This window comes from Carex rostrata, chromosome 16 (assembly GCF_964058835.1).
Source record: "Carex rostrata chromosome 16, lpCarRost1.2, whole genome shotgun sequence".
Lineage (NCBI taxonomy): Eukaryota > Viridiplantae > Streptophyta > Magnoliopsida > Poales > Cyperaceae > Carex > Carex rostrata.
Genome location: NC_135933.1, coordinates 5,630,407 through 5,645,302, shown reverse-complemented (window position 1 = coordinate 5,645,302; position 14,896 = coordinate 5,630,407). Strand labels below are relative to the sequence as shown.

The following is a 14,896-nucleotide window of genomic DNA, read 5'->3' as shown; positions in this document are numbered from 1 at the left end:
CGGATATGCCCATTTTGATTCAATCACTGTTATGTTTCTCATTAAATATGACAGATGGGACTCCTTTTTTTATGTATCACACTGGTGCTACTAATTTGGTACGAAAATAAAACTGTATGTATTGCATTGTAGCACTAGAGGTGGAGAGAACATAACAATCAATAGGAATCGCATCTCCTGGAATAGTGACCTTAACTACAAATTTGGCAGTAATGTGTACCCTAGGAAATTTTAGAATGGTACTCTCATTAGTGGTGGCAAATTGGATCCTAATGTACTGGTACGCTCTCTCTCTCTTTGGACGTGTTCGGTGTTTCTAGTGGGAATAGAAATAGGTATAGGAACTGAACTGTTCACGTGGAAAAAAAAAATTCAATCTGAATTTTTTATTTCCCAAGTGAATAGTATCACGCCGAACAGGCCCTTTGTGTTTGTGGTGGGGAGGTGGTGGGTGAGAAGTTTCCTAATGTGCTTTCATATTTAGATTGATGGTACGTGATAGATATGATTTACTGGTACCATAGTACCTATATGGTTCTGTGTTTGTTTGCAAGGGCGGATCCATGTAATCATAGGAGGGGGCAGCCTGCCTTCGAATTTTGAGTTTTAGTGGAGATCTGAACGTTCCGATCGACTTTGTCCCCCTTTTGAAAAAAAATTTGCCCCCTCTGAATGTTTGATTTGTAATTTGAGTTAAATTTAGAGTTAAAATTAAAATAAATTTCTTGAATTATGATTGGTAATTAGAATTATAAGTTAGAGAATAATCAAAAATCACAAGTCAGAGTATTGAAAAGTATAAGTTAAAGCATTTTTTTTATCGAGTATCTAATTAATTAGTTAATGGGTTTAAACCTGATTAGTTATTTAAATCTAATTTGATATTTTTTTTTGCTCCCCTCCTCCCGACAAAAATTCTAGATCCGCCCCTGTTTGTTTGAGCAACACATATCATTTAAAAATGATTTTTTATTTAAACATAAGGGCATAATTGTCCTTTTATTAATTATTAATATTAATCAATGTTTTTAATTATTTAATTGAGTAATGGGTATATTTATAATATAGTTATATGTAGATGGGAAAATTGTCAGATATCTAAATTTCTCTATTTTATATTTGTTGAAAATTTTTTTTTTCTCGTTTGTAGCAAAATCACTCTAATAGAGCATTATTTTCAGATGCCCAAATTTTGTACGAGGAATTCTGAAAATGTGATTGGTGTTGAAAATTTTGAAATATCTATACATAATTAGCACATGATAATGTACTATATATTGTAGGACGAACTCGGAACGATTTTGATCCGAATTAATGATTGTTAGCATGCACCTCCTAATGTTTAGGTCAGATTGGGCCCAAAACAACTAGTAACTTCCAGCAAAATAAATAAACATAACAATAAAGTTTTAAATATAAATGATATACACAAATATATATTAAATTACGGTTGGAACCCACAATTATGTGTCAGATTTCTCTAATTAAGATCAAATTAAACTACTCTTTGCTATAGAGAGAAAAAAAAACAGTTATCAACAAAATTTTATATTTAATCATCATATGTAGATGCTCAATATTTATAAATATAACAATACATTCCACAAGTTATTTTAATTTGTTTTTAAAATCTACAAACTTAAATACATTAATTTATAGATGACACATAATATATTTATGCACATACATACGTATAAATAGGTTAATTTATTTGAGAAATATTTAACCAGTAGCTAACTTATCAGAATTAAAATATTTGTGTTCTCTACAATTTAGATGTATACAAAAGTGTATCGAATCTAACATAATATAAAAACATTTCTATTATTAATCAAGTAATTAATGTTTATAACAAAATCATATTTAAGAAATATATATTTATAATTCTAGTTTTGAATTTAACAAAATTAGTCCTTATGTATACACACTCTATGTTATCACACTTATATATGCGTGCCTCTCCCTTCCAAACTCATGTGAAAGGGAAAGAGAAACAGTTAATTTGGCAGCTTTAATCTGACGACACCAGCCGTTAAGAGCAATTATTCAATGAAACACAGTTCCTACAAGGACCAGGCTAAAGGAAGGGCGAGTGAGCTAGGTATATCTTCTGCAAATAAGAAGCCCCTTAATTGTGTAATTAATTAATTTAACATACTATTTATTGTACGTAACGTAATTATGGCCAACGCATATATGCAACTTTGATGAGACTTGTCAATTAATGCTTAGTGTACAAGTCTGATAGAGATGTACTTTTTGTCCGCGCATACATAAATTAAATACCTTGACAGTTGATTTGATTCTACTCATATATATTATAAATTTAATAATATTAAACAATAACTTGTGTTTTTATCATGCCGTTATTTTTTTGATAAATTTAAGAATATTTGAATTTAAATAAGAAAATAAAACCTTTAAATATGATTCATTGATGGATATTAAAGGCATAAAAAATAATATTTAAAGTATTAATATTAGTAGAGTTTTTGAAATGCATAATCTGTTAAAAAAAAAAACTAAAATGTAACATTGTTCTGTATGTACATTAAAAAGTGATATAAAGGAAAGTTGATGAACCTCATTTTCTTGTACTGTTTTGCCCAAAAAGTTAAATTACTTGAATTATTTTTCAGTATTATACACCAATCACCAACATGTTTTAGGAATGAACCATTTCACAACATAGCTAGCTTGAGCCTTGAGCCATGTCACTACAAAAAGATTGCTAGTCACTGGCTAGATCAATTGACCTGTTGCCACAGGTCAGCATGCACACGTGTTAATTGTTTTTTTATTCATATATTTCTATGAGCAGGCTCGGAGTAAAAAGAAAATTTGGGCCCTAGTGCAATTAATGATAAATTGATGATCGACATCAATTGGTACCATTTACCAAACAGAATTTAGAGGCCAATTCTAACATATTTTGCTTCATTTAGCAAACCGAATCAAATCAATACTGATATATATGGGTACCATTTACCAAACCAAATCATATCATTGAAACAAATAATTCAAATTATCGAAAGCTAGCTAGCTCTCTTATTGATATCATTGCTATCGATCTGACAATTGATTTCTACCTGCGGGTTGCATTGAGAATAAATTAAGAAACTTTTTTGTTTTGGAATACACACACACACACATATATATAAACTTGAAGTTTCAGTTAATTGATATTATAGATGCTATCTTGTTTGTGAAAGATAAAATTGTTTGTTAATTTTGGCCTAGTTGGTCTAGTACCTAGTCGTCTAGGAGACTAGGATAAGTGCAATGGAGACATTTATTTCATGATTCAACTAACCATAAAAATAAATGCCCAGCGGAGGTATTATAAAGTATAAAGTACAAGTGTACATGACCAATTGTCCTATATATATTAGAAAAGAACCTGCTACAGTAAAATGATAGACTTCTATATTAATGTCCAGCATTATATTTATTGATGGGAATAATTGCATGCCTGTCCCAAATCAACAATCTGCAATTCTGCATAATCAAGCATCAATTTATCGTGAATATGAAGAAATTACACATATTATACTTCTGAGTCACTCGATTGAACAAATATAATGATATATTGTAGTTATCAGCCCTAAACAATTATTGTATATTACAAAACATGACTTTCATTTGCTAACAATTACTATGTAACCATATATCATGAACATATTGTTTTCTGGAGCCCAAATCTACCGCTACAGTATTTGTTGACTTTACAAAAAGTAATAGTCGAATCTAGATTTATTATTATTATAAAACAAATACTACAAGTTCAATTATTGGAGGGTGTGTATATACATTAATTTCAAGTATATATTGTTTCCATTCTAGACCATGAAATTGGAGATGTCTCAATCCGACAAGACTATTTATGATCCATGTATATATGTGTATAAATATATTTAATTTTATTTTGTTTGTCATGTACAAAAGAAACACACGCGCATTAGGAGACAACATACTTTCTCATTGCTCATGAAGTATCTATCACGTACGTACTTCAGCATTGTATCTTTTATAAAGTAGTATTCCATGAAGGGATTGATCATTGATGTGGAGAGGTATAGATTGAGAAAGATAGAGGGAGGGAGAGAAAGAGAGAGACGGATCGATGCTACGTCGCTATAAGGTTAGATAGAAAGTAACGAGATCCCAGTAATAGGCCCCATAATCTCCTCAATTTTGTCGGGCTCTCACCACAGTAGTACAGTTCATAATAGCTACCTTCTAGAGTACAAATAACATGGTGTGAGTGAGAGATCAGAGAGAGAGAGAACACACACCATTGGAAGGGAAGAGACCCCTCCAACCAACCAGCCAGAAAAAAAGATATATATATATATAGAGAGAGAGAGAGAAAACAGAGAAAAGAGATAGAAAAAGGTGTCACAAAGGGGAGACAGAGAGATAAAAATGGGGCAGCACTCATGCTGTAATCAACAGAAGGTGAAAAGAGGCTTATGGTCACCTGAGGAGGACGAAAAACTGATTAAATACATCACAACCTATGGCTATGGCTGCTGGAGTGAGGTCCCAGAGAAAGCTGGTAATTAATTAGTAATTTTTCTATTCGTTCCTCCAAAATGTAAATAATTGTTTTACCTATTTTGTTATGCTATAGAATGTTCCCTTCCATTTTACCTAATTTTCAATCTTTCTAAGCTAACTCAGCGAAGCAAATTCCCTGCAAGGCGAGGCAAACATTTTGCAAACAATGATAAAATCATTGTTACAAAAAAAAAATACTTAAAAGCGAATCTCAAAATACATGTGGCTTGTAATCATGACACAATCAAGATATCCATCCAATTATACTAGCTAGTTTGATGAATATCTGTCACATAGAGATTGCTACATTTTGATCGACAGCTTGATTTATTTGAGTTTCATTTCACATTTTTTTTTTCCTCTTTCTGAAATGTGTGAAATACATATAGGTCTTCAAAGATGTGGCAAAAGCTGTCGTTTAAGGTGGATAAATTATCTGAGACCTGACATCAGGCGTGGGAGATTCAGTGCTGAGGAGGAGAAGTTGATCATAAACCTTCATGCCATCGTTGGAAATAGGTTAATCATCAAGACCCTTTTTTTTTTAATTTATTGTCATCTTATTTGTTCTCTTTAGATTCTTCTGGTGTCGCTTATGTTTGAATGACAGTGAATCCTTGCCAATTTTGGTTAATAATTAATTTTTTATCTTAAATGATAAAACTGGATGCATTTGTAACGGCAATTGAATTCACCATAAAGCTTATATCGAGTATTCACTGATGAACTTCTGCAGATGGGCCCATATCGCAAGCCATTTACCTGGTCGTACAGACAATGAGATAAAGAACTATTGGAACTCATGGATAAAAAAGAAGATCAAGAAATCCAGCACGCAACCATCTTCAACTCCTACTCAGGACCTATTCCAATCGGGCTTCAGCCCGATCGACCAACTCAATTCTATAGTTAACCAAAACCTAGCTCAACAAAACCTAACACCTAAACCAGCTTCTGGCTCGATCTTTCTCTCTCAGGCACCGTTCTTCTCTTTTGATGCTAGTCTTGGAAGTAGCTGCGACAGCAGCAATGCAAGTGACCACACAAGAGATCATGATCTAGCACAAGATGTGCAAGCCTTAACTAGTTGCAAGATTTGGGGCAACAGCATTCCACCTGCCGCCAATTTTGCAAGTGCAATTGATCCAAATTACTTGCCTCCCTTGGTTGATAGTATGAGCATTGGTCATTTGGTTACCATGGAAGAAGGGGAGATGAGTGTTGGAGACTGCTACGAGAAGCATCAAAATTCAACTGACTGGGGGGACCCACATAATTACAACGGACTTCTTATGTGGGACCAAATACAAGGTGACCTTGGAGAAGAAGAAATTCAAATACAAGGTGCGTCTACCTTAGACACTACATTAACCTCATTCCCTAATTCCCTATGATCAAATAAATCTAGCTCTCTCTTATCTAACTTTGGTGTGTGGTACCTGAAAAATGTGTGTTAAGAGTCTTCAAGAAAATGGAGATCGAATACATATAAATTATTAAGTGGGTTATATCTTCCTTTATTTTTGTTTTCTTTTTTAATTTCTGTGTGGAGTGGGGTTCTGTGTGAATGGATTTTTGTATATATGTAAAAGAAAAAAAAAGTTAAGATGGAATCTGTATGCATGCAAGCGTGCATGCATGAGGAAAGGTTTGGGTGCTGGATATTTGTTTTTTATACATATTTGGAGAAAATAACAGAAAAAAGCATCATGGGAAAGTTTGGATTTTTCTGTTTGTTGTTGAGTTCATTTTGCCTCTTTCAAAAAGTGAAAACTTCTTCTCTGCCGTCTAGCTTATCCTCCTTTCATAAGCATTAAATTGTTGCTAATTAATGGTTTTTCATAATCAGATAAAATATAACTGGGACCGAAGTGCAAATTGCAAAGTAATAGGATAGTATATGTAGAGGGCCTATGGGCCAATTATTGAGTACACCATTGAAGACCTTCGATCGATATGTATTGATACAAAGTAAATTGTTCATTTTAAAGATTAGATAAAATGGCGAGGGGATTATTAAAACGTCTCATGTGGTGAATTTTTTACTCAAACTATAATTGGTCGACCCTACCGAAGTAAAAAGATATTACATAAGGGAGGTTGGCTACTCTACTTACAAAAGCATATGAGGGTATATGTTTATAAGTTATTTTTTTTGTTTTTAAAATTGAAAAAGTATATCTGAACTGTTAGATGTGATTTCTATATTGAAATGTGTTTGGAGACCAAATTTTATATTTTTCTGAATTTTTGTACTATTTATTAAGCCACTTTGAAAATCGCTAATCCAACAGTGGCTTCTGATTTTACTGTTTTGTTTAGCCACTGTTGGATTGACTTTTTGAATTTTAAAAATAAAAAAATAGCTTATAAACATATATTCTCATATACTTATGTAAGTAGAATAGCTAACCTCTTACATAAGGTATATAAAATGCATAAAACCTTTCTGATCTCATCTCTTTCGGCTAAAATTTAGAAGTACAAGGGATATGAAAGTAGAGGGTGATGCGACAAGTAATAAAAAAAAATGACTATTGCTGAGCTAGGTTAAGCCGATATATTGCTATTTCTAAACGTATCACTATTACCGACGGAAATATCACAAGGATACTGATATCATTAAATATTTTAATCCTCACAGGTAAAAGCACATTCTTGTAGTATGTGTGAAGAAAGAACATCCAAGGTTAATGGACAAATGAAAATAGAATTGATGAAAATGTGAGAAGGAATGCCGTTCTGGGAATAGCGCACATCGTGTAGTTAAAGCCACATCAGTAGATAAATATCTTGGTATCTTAAGAGTGTAAGACTTTAAATAATTGTGCTAACTTCTAAGATTATTTGATCCCTCCATTACTGACAACAAATGGAGAATATAAGCCTGAGAAAACTTGATCGAGAAGGTCGAGGGCCTTCAACTTGCGGCTAAATTTAGTTGCACGAGCACTATGCTGAAAGGGATAATGGATGATCTTAAATTTTTGGTAAAAGTTGGGATGACAAAGACTCGATTTTGCTTTGGTTATTCCTCCATTTCAATTTTAATCTAAGACTTTGCTACGACTTTTACACTGCTTTTTTTCATTTTTCTTCTTTGCTTTGTTTTATGGTTTGTATATGGTAAAAGGCTAGGCTAGGGTTTTGACACATTTCAAGTAATTATGGACCTCTAATCCTCAATTGAGGAGGTTAGCTACCTCCTCACGTACAGATTTTTTTATAACAGTTTCTAGATAGCGCCCTTTCCCCATTTTGTAACCTATCCTATAATAATTACAAAAATAATAGTTGCGCAATCCAGAGTTTAGTACCTCACTCTACGTATTGCACTTACTGAAGAGAACGATGGAAAAAGAAAGTGTAAATTAACTAACACTTAAGAGGTTCAAGACACCAAGTTCATAGACCCAAAAAAGAAAAAAAAAAAGATTTATTTTGAAGGAGAGGACCAATGCCACAAACTTTGGTGTCAACACTTTGTTGATACGACTAACCCTGCAACGCGACTCTCTTGATGATTCTAACAAATAAGGATTCAATTTCTAATAGAAAGCTTCAATTCTTTGAAACCTTACTTCTTCGGCCTTTACCTCTGTTTCCAATCTTTGGTAAAGCCTCCTCCACATCAGCTTTCTAAAATCAAACGGTTAAATATGGAGAAATTAATGTATTTACATGATACACAATAAACTAACCAATCATCCACTTTAAAAAAACCTAAGAGATATCTCCTAGTTTTTTTCTTTTTCTCAGATATTTGCTAAACTGGCAGCAAGATCTTATGCAAATCTAATGGTATCACACTTGAGAAAAACGAATAAGAACGGATTTAAAAAATAAAGAAAGAGAATCCAAACTGACTTGTGATGGGATAAGTGACCTCAGCTCTCTGACTCTTCTCACATTTTTTTGGGTCCCAGTAGTATTTGACGACTCTTTCTTTTCTGATACCTTTTCACCAGCATCTGCAAACATAGCATGTCTGAATTTTTAAAAGAAACAAAATAAAAAAGAAATATCTTCTCCGATTTTGATAAAAAAAATTGGTAATAAACAACAACCATTATTCAGCAACAAGGCTCAGACCTCAGTTATAGGACAGGTTCAAGTTATTTAATAAGCAATATTGGTAACTACTGTACCACTAAAAGAGTTTACAGGCACAGTAGAAACTCCAAGGAAGAAATCCTTCATTTGCCTTCTAGCAAGAGAGATCTCTCCAAGGTGATGTTGCATATGCAAAGAAATAATGATTTAATAGTAGTAACAATAAAAGCTCACCAGTGCAGCCAGCTGACTCGTTGAGTACTAGTGCATTTTTGGCAACCATAGATTTTGTTACGATAACAGTACACTTGGTATCAGAGATAACTGCTTCAGCTTTGTGCTTTTTCGAAGCCTTCTCATTCTTCAAAGAGGCATACAATTTTGAAGAAATAGCCTCAGCTTTTCGCTTCCCCAAAGCCTTCCTAGTAGTTCCTTCTCTTTCTCTCTGTAACTCATCTATCCTTTCCTGATATTATTATGCCAAAAAAATAATAAAAGTTGAGCAGTTCTCGCTATTTTTGGGCACTCATGCTCACTAGCATCGACTTGGTAAGGCTATTATACTTTGGTAATAACTGGTAGATAAATAGCTACAGCTGACAAAAATTGACCTGACAGAACCTCAAAATTCAGGAAGTTAAACTACCTGAAACCTACAAGGCATAAACATGATAGACCCAACCCCACTCCACCTCCCGCCCAAAAAAAGAAAAGAAAGAAAGAACTCCCCCAACCAAGAACCTGCTTCCAACCTTAAAAACCAGCACAAGGGAAAAACTGCAATTATAACACTAGCAACATAACTGATAAATAGACCTAACACTATGGGTTTTGAAACTGGAACTGAAGTCCTAATGTCTTAAAAAAATATAAATTAGAAAGATACCTTCAGTAGTTCATTCAGCTTCAAGGCCTCATCAAGCTTCCTCTGAGTACGGGCCTCAGACCTTGTTAGGATATTGCACCTTGATTTCAATTTTCTGGTTTCACTGAAAAAACAACAATCACAAGTAAATTGTAGTTTTGACTTATTATTTGACTGCTGCCGGCCATTTTTATTAATACCCTAAAAAAAGGAAATTTTAAAATTTCCCCCGTGTTTGGTTTTTTTCAAAACTGCCCCGACCGCTGGGCCCATGGGCGGCCCAAAACACCAAGCAGACCACACCCTACAGGGGCGGGCCACACCCCTACCAGACTGTCCCCTCCAGGGGCGGTCCACTAGAGACCAGACCGCCTGTGGTCCGGGCAGTCCTTTTTTTTTTTTTTAGAAAGATTTTAATATTTTGATTTAAATAATTTTATAAACAAAAATTTTTCTTATTTATGTAGTGATGTTGTAACTCTTTATAACTTTAATTTGATTTGTCAATTGGATATCACAAGTATAAAGATAACATTAATTAAGAAATTGACATTGATTCTTAATAATTTATTTTATTCAAATATACACAAGAAAATATAGTTAGATTGCTTCGATGATGTCAACATTTTTTTTAGAGAATAATTGGATTATTTGATTATTGTTAACATATATCATTTACTCGGAAATAGGCAAACGAACACAATAAATAGTAAATACATTTTAAAATAATTATATGAATAATTCTTGAATAATCTTAGGATTTTGACTAAACCAAAATACTGATCGTTGTACATCTACTGTTGAACGAAAACTTAAACTTAATTTTTGAAGCACTAAACGACATTTTTTTGAAATTCTGATGCTCCGAATGCCCACGGGTGATCTCCTGGGCGATATTCGGATCCGTCTCGTCCCCCTCCTTTCCGAAAAGTGGTCATACGCGGAAATCCGACTTTCCTAGCCAAGTTATGGTTGTTTAAAGTTTTTTCAAAAACCAAACTTTGGAAATTCATCACTAATTGTAGAAAAATCCAAATAAATTGAAATTTGTATCAATTCTGTGTATTTTTTAATGCTCTACATGCTGGTGTAATCACTTTTGCAGTTTGATTCTTGTATCAGACCAGACTTGCTGATTTACCAGAAGAGATCAAATTTGATGTTTGTAGTGCATTGCACTATACCACTGGCCTTTGTTTAGTGCTTGGCTGCTGAGTTTGGACTTGGTACCATACCAGATGTCAGTCTAGGGTGCATTGTGCATGGACAGAGATCTAATTTGAGGTTTGTTAATATTTTAGTAGCTCTAAACTACTGTTTTAGTACCAGAAATAAAGAGAAGAATATCAACAAGCTGTCAGAGTTTGAAAATTTTTGAATCAAGGCCAAATCCTTAATTAGTGTTATATTTAAACTTGTGATAGCCAACTGACAAACCAAATCAAAGTTATAAAGAGTTACGACATCACAGCATAAATATACCAAATGTCTTATTTTTTGACATACACTTTAAAAAAGAAAATTTTTTCTTCATAAAATTATTTAAATCAAAATATTAAGATCACTCTATAAAAAAAAAAAAAAAAACCGCCCGCCCAGACCATAGGCGGTCTGTGGTCTGCTAGAGGTGTGGCCCGCCCCTGCAGGGGGCGATCTAGTAGGGGTGTGGCCCGCCCCTGTAGGGGGCGGTCTGCTTGGTGTTTTGGGCTGCCCGTGGGCCCAACGGTCGGGGCAGTTACAAAAAAAACAGACACGGGGGCAATTTTAAAATTTCTTTTTTTTTTGGGTATTAATAAAAATGGCCGGACTGCTGCTATGGCACCCACCACCTCCAACCCCAAGTGTTGTTCTTTTGACATTTCTACCCATTAAAAGGTGTCCACTTGTTCTTTTTTTTTTCCCTTTTTCCTTGTATTATGTGAATGCATCTCTTAAACAAGAGTATTGTAGTAACCTGACAGAAAGGACTGTGCATCTTGACACTAATGGTATACATACCAGAATGAACAGATCTACTGAGTACAACCAGTGCATCAAATTATAAATTCTTGTGCCATCAAGAAAAAGAAATGTTGAAGGTTCCATGAAAATCGAGATATAATATGTAAATATCTTAAAAGGTGTATGGTAGAACTGCAACATGCACATTTTGGGGTCCAATAGAAGTTCAATTGTAATGTGCAAGTAGTTAGTAAGACTACAAATCAAGAGCAGAAAACTCTTTAGAGAGAAACATAATTGCAAGTCATGCAGTAGAACTACAACAGCTTGTAGGGATTAAAACAGCAAGTGCATGTAAGGTAGTTAACATACGAATTAAGAGCAGAAAGATCTTTAGAGAGAGACGAGTTCTTGTTTTTGAGATTGCTACACTCGGATGTTTTCTTTGCCAATTCCTAAAATATGTAAACAGAAAAAATAATTAGAAAAAAAATAAAACTGAGACATATAAATTCAAAGTTACTACAAACATGGACGGGTTTACTGTTATTTTCTCCGTATGGAGCTGCTCCTGCCTAGTTAACTCACATAACAAGGTTACTTCCCTGTCAGCTGATTCCCTAAACAATCTATTCACCTGGTGAGAAGTTTACAAAAAAAAAAAAAAAATCAACTAAGAGAAATCTTAATAGTATTGAAAGATGCATTAATAAATGATCATCAGTATCAGAATACAGAATTTAATGGCCTTGATTATTTGAGCACAATATTACCCAATTTAATTCCTAAATCACCAATTATTTTACAGTTGATTCAAGTAAAAATTGAAGGTACCAGAAAGCACAATTTCAACTAGTTCCTTGCCCTACTTTGCCAGTAAACAAATGAACTTCCACTGAACAAGAGTAGAGAATACAAATGTCCCAACAACACAAAAGCTTACAATGATCTATCTCAATTTCTCTCAGAAGGAAGTTCTCTTTTGTTTTCCCAACAAAAAGAAGCAAAAAAGAACAGCATATACAACAAACAAAGAACCTTAGAAGTAGTTTTTGTGCACAAAAATGAAAAACAATATGTTGCAATATGCAAAACTATTATAGCCATATAGAATTGCTAATATAGAAGCATCTATATTGGAAGTGGAAAGTAGCCAATATGGGTACCTCGAGCACTACAATGTTGAAGTAAGAAATATCACTAGATACAGTATCAATACACCTACACCAAAATATTGCACTGCAAGACATAGTAGCTCCATAATAAGAAAAACTATTTTAGGTTATAAGGCCATCTAGGTCGTCCAGTGATTGTCCGGTGATTAGATCATGCTGAGGTTACACAAATTTACTGTGACAACATCATACAGTTGCTACTTAAGGGAGGGTTTCCCAGAAAAGGACAAGAAGCAAATCGAATAAACAAACAAAAGAAAGAGAACATATTCACAAAAATGGCACATAAAAAAGAGGCTATATTTTTCCAAATAAACACTATAAGGTGTATTATTGATACCTTATAATCTACCTCTCGTACACGTGCATCAAGAGCAGAGATGCGCAACTCCATGCGAATCACCGCACCTTGGGGCAGATTTGCAGTAATACAATCGGGATTTGTTGCTGGCTCCTCAGTATCAGTGTTGTCAGAACTAGCAGTTGATTGGAAATATAAACGAATCGGTGGATGTTGTGCATAGCATTGTTTGCATACTGGGCATGTCGGCTCCTTCCCTGCCGGGCAGTAGTCTGACCAATGCCGTAGACTGTACAATATTAGTTAGTGTTTGTGTATAAGTACTTGATATGTGTAAGAGAAAGAGAGACTGATGCAAACAGAGTTCTAGATGGCTGGGATTAAGGTTTATCAAGGGGCAGCGATGGGTAGGGACAGAGACTGGGGCACAGCAAAAAAGAAATGCTTAATTCATTTAATTTATCATAACTTATGGATTACAAAACAATACTAACTCTTAGATAGACTTAACAAACATAGTAACCAAGAGACTCTCAAAATAAAATTCAGTCAGACATAAGCAAAGTTAAACGAACATAACAAACTTGAAATTTTTTACCCTTTGATTAAATCATAACAAAATCTGATCAGAATTCCACCAAAATTGTATTCAATTTTATCCAATTAATAAACTGACTTGACTAACCTAGGCTGGATCAAGGTTTCAAATCAACCATGCAACTTCTACATTTTATATGGATTGTTAAAGGTTTGCATTACTGAATCTATCTATTCTCATCTGGCATCTCACATACAATTACGATACCAGCCAGTACCAATTTGCATAAATTGGTACACTATCTGTCAAGTATAGTATAGCACTTAACAAGAAAATATTACTTAATCAAAAAATCAAACAGGTAACGGTCCTATCTAATACTAAGCGCCATGTAATCGCGTTTCTTAATGACAACTCCCATCAATAAAAGATCATTTCCAATTAACAAGAAACAAAAGAAGAGAAACAGTTTATACCAAACTTCATGAAAAACATGACCACAATCGGGGATCGACTGGAGCAGTTCAGAGACTGTGTGGAGGTGGTCATAGCAGATGGGACAGATTGCCTTCTCCGCCGCTGTGGGATCGGAAGCGGCGGCCGACGAGGAAGATGTGGTGGCCGGTACGGAGGCATTGGGGTTTGATTCGGCCATAACGATTGAACGATGGTTATACTCTCCTAAGTCCAATTGGGGAAGAAATGTTTTGCCAGGAGTGTAAATTGATTTGGGCCGTTTTTATCTTGGTATTTTGTTGGGAAAACAAAGTTTAATATTACAGGTTTCTACAATTTCTCCGACCAGGATAAAGTGGTTTCTTTGGGTGTACCCGGAGTACGGTCCCACTCGCAGTAAATGGTTTTTGAAAGAACAATAATTACCGTATATTTATAGGCATGTGAAATAAACAGAATTTTTATTTATAGAAATTAGAATAATCATTTTTGTACCCGCGCTACAGTATCTGCACAGTACTCGAGCTACAGTACCTACGCTACAGTACTCATATTTAGAGGAATAATATATTATGGTCCCCACTAATTATTATTCTTAAAAGATATTATATAGTCTCAACTAATTATTGTTCTAAAATTTCAGCAGCACCCTTTCAAAGCCTCAGCACTAATTCCGCGTCAATATTTCTTTAACAAAAATAGTTGACCTCATAAAAATAAATACTTCAGTGCATAGATATAAATACTTTCAATACTTAGATATTAATACTGTCAGTGTCATATGTAAAAAGATGAGGGATCTAATTACAATATTATGGCAGTTTAGGTCCCCACAGGAAGTTATGTAAAAATTACAACATTGTTTACTATATAGATATAAATACTTGTGTTCTTTGAACTATATACTTCAAGATTTGACTATTAATATTAAAAAAAAAGTTATAGATCTGGAACGATTGCAGTTCCCACAAGCAATTATGGCAATTTAGGTACGGGTACGACATTAG

At 34.1% G+C, this 14,896-nt stretch overlaps 2 protein-coding genes across 4 annotated transcripts; one reads left to right on the top strand and one right to left on the bottom strand.

Moving 5' to 3' along the window:
• Window positions 1–4,255: 4,255 nt before the first annotated feature.
• LOC144567361 (uncharacterized) lies at window positions 4,256–6,359 on the top strand. The gene is made up of 3 exons (XM_078317485.1): window positions 4,256–4,558; window positions 4,950–5,079; window positions 5,297–6,359. Exons 1-3 carry the CDS (start codon window positions 4,426–4,428, stop codon window positions 5,952–5,954), a joined length of 921 nt encoding a protein of 306 aa, XP_078173611.1. The 5' UTR covers window positions 4,256–4,425; the 3' UTR covers window positions 5,955–6,359.
• Window positions 6,360–7,869: 1,510 nt separating this feature from the next.
• Window positions 7,870–14,221, bottom strand: LOC144567023 (uncharacterized). Of its 3 annotated transcripts, none has more exons than XM_078317046.1 (8): window positions 13,910–14,221; window positions 12,935–13,184; window positions 11,964–12,056; window positions 11,792–11,874; window positions 9,500–9,602; window positions 8,848–9,079; window positions 8,428–8,531; window positions 7,870–8,199 (listed from the first exon to the last, which is right to left on the bottom strand). In XM_078317046.1, exons 1-8 carry the CDS (start codon window positions 14,086–14,088, stop codon window positions 8,122–8,124), a joined length of 1,122 nt encoding a protein of 373 aa, XP_078173172.1. In that variant the 5' UTR covers window positions 14,089–14,221; the 3' UTR covers window positions 7,870–8,121. The 3 variants fall into 3 exon arrangements, with proteins under 3 accessions (XP_078173172.1, XP_078173173.1, XP_078173174.1); XM_078317047.1 differs by having other exon boundaries at window positions 12,947–13,184; window positions 13,910–14,195; XM_078317048.1 differs by having other exon boundaries at window positions 12,935–13,167; window positions 13,910–14,195.
• Window positions 14,222–14,896: the final 675 nt, after the last annotated feature.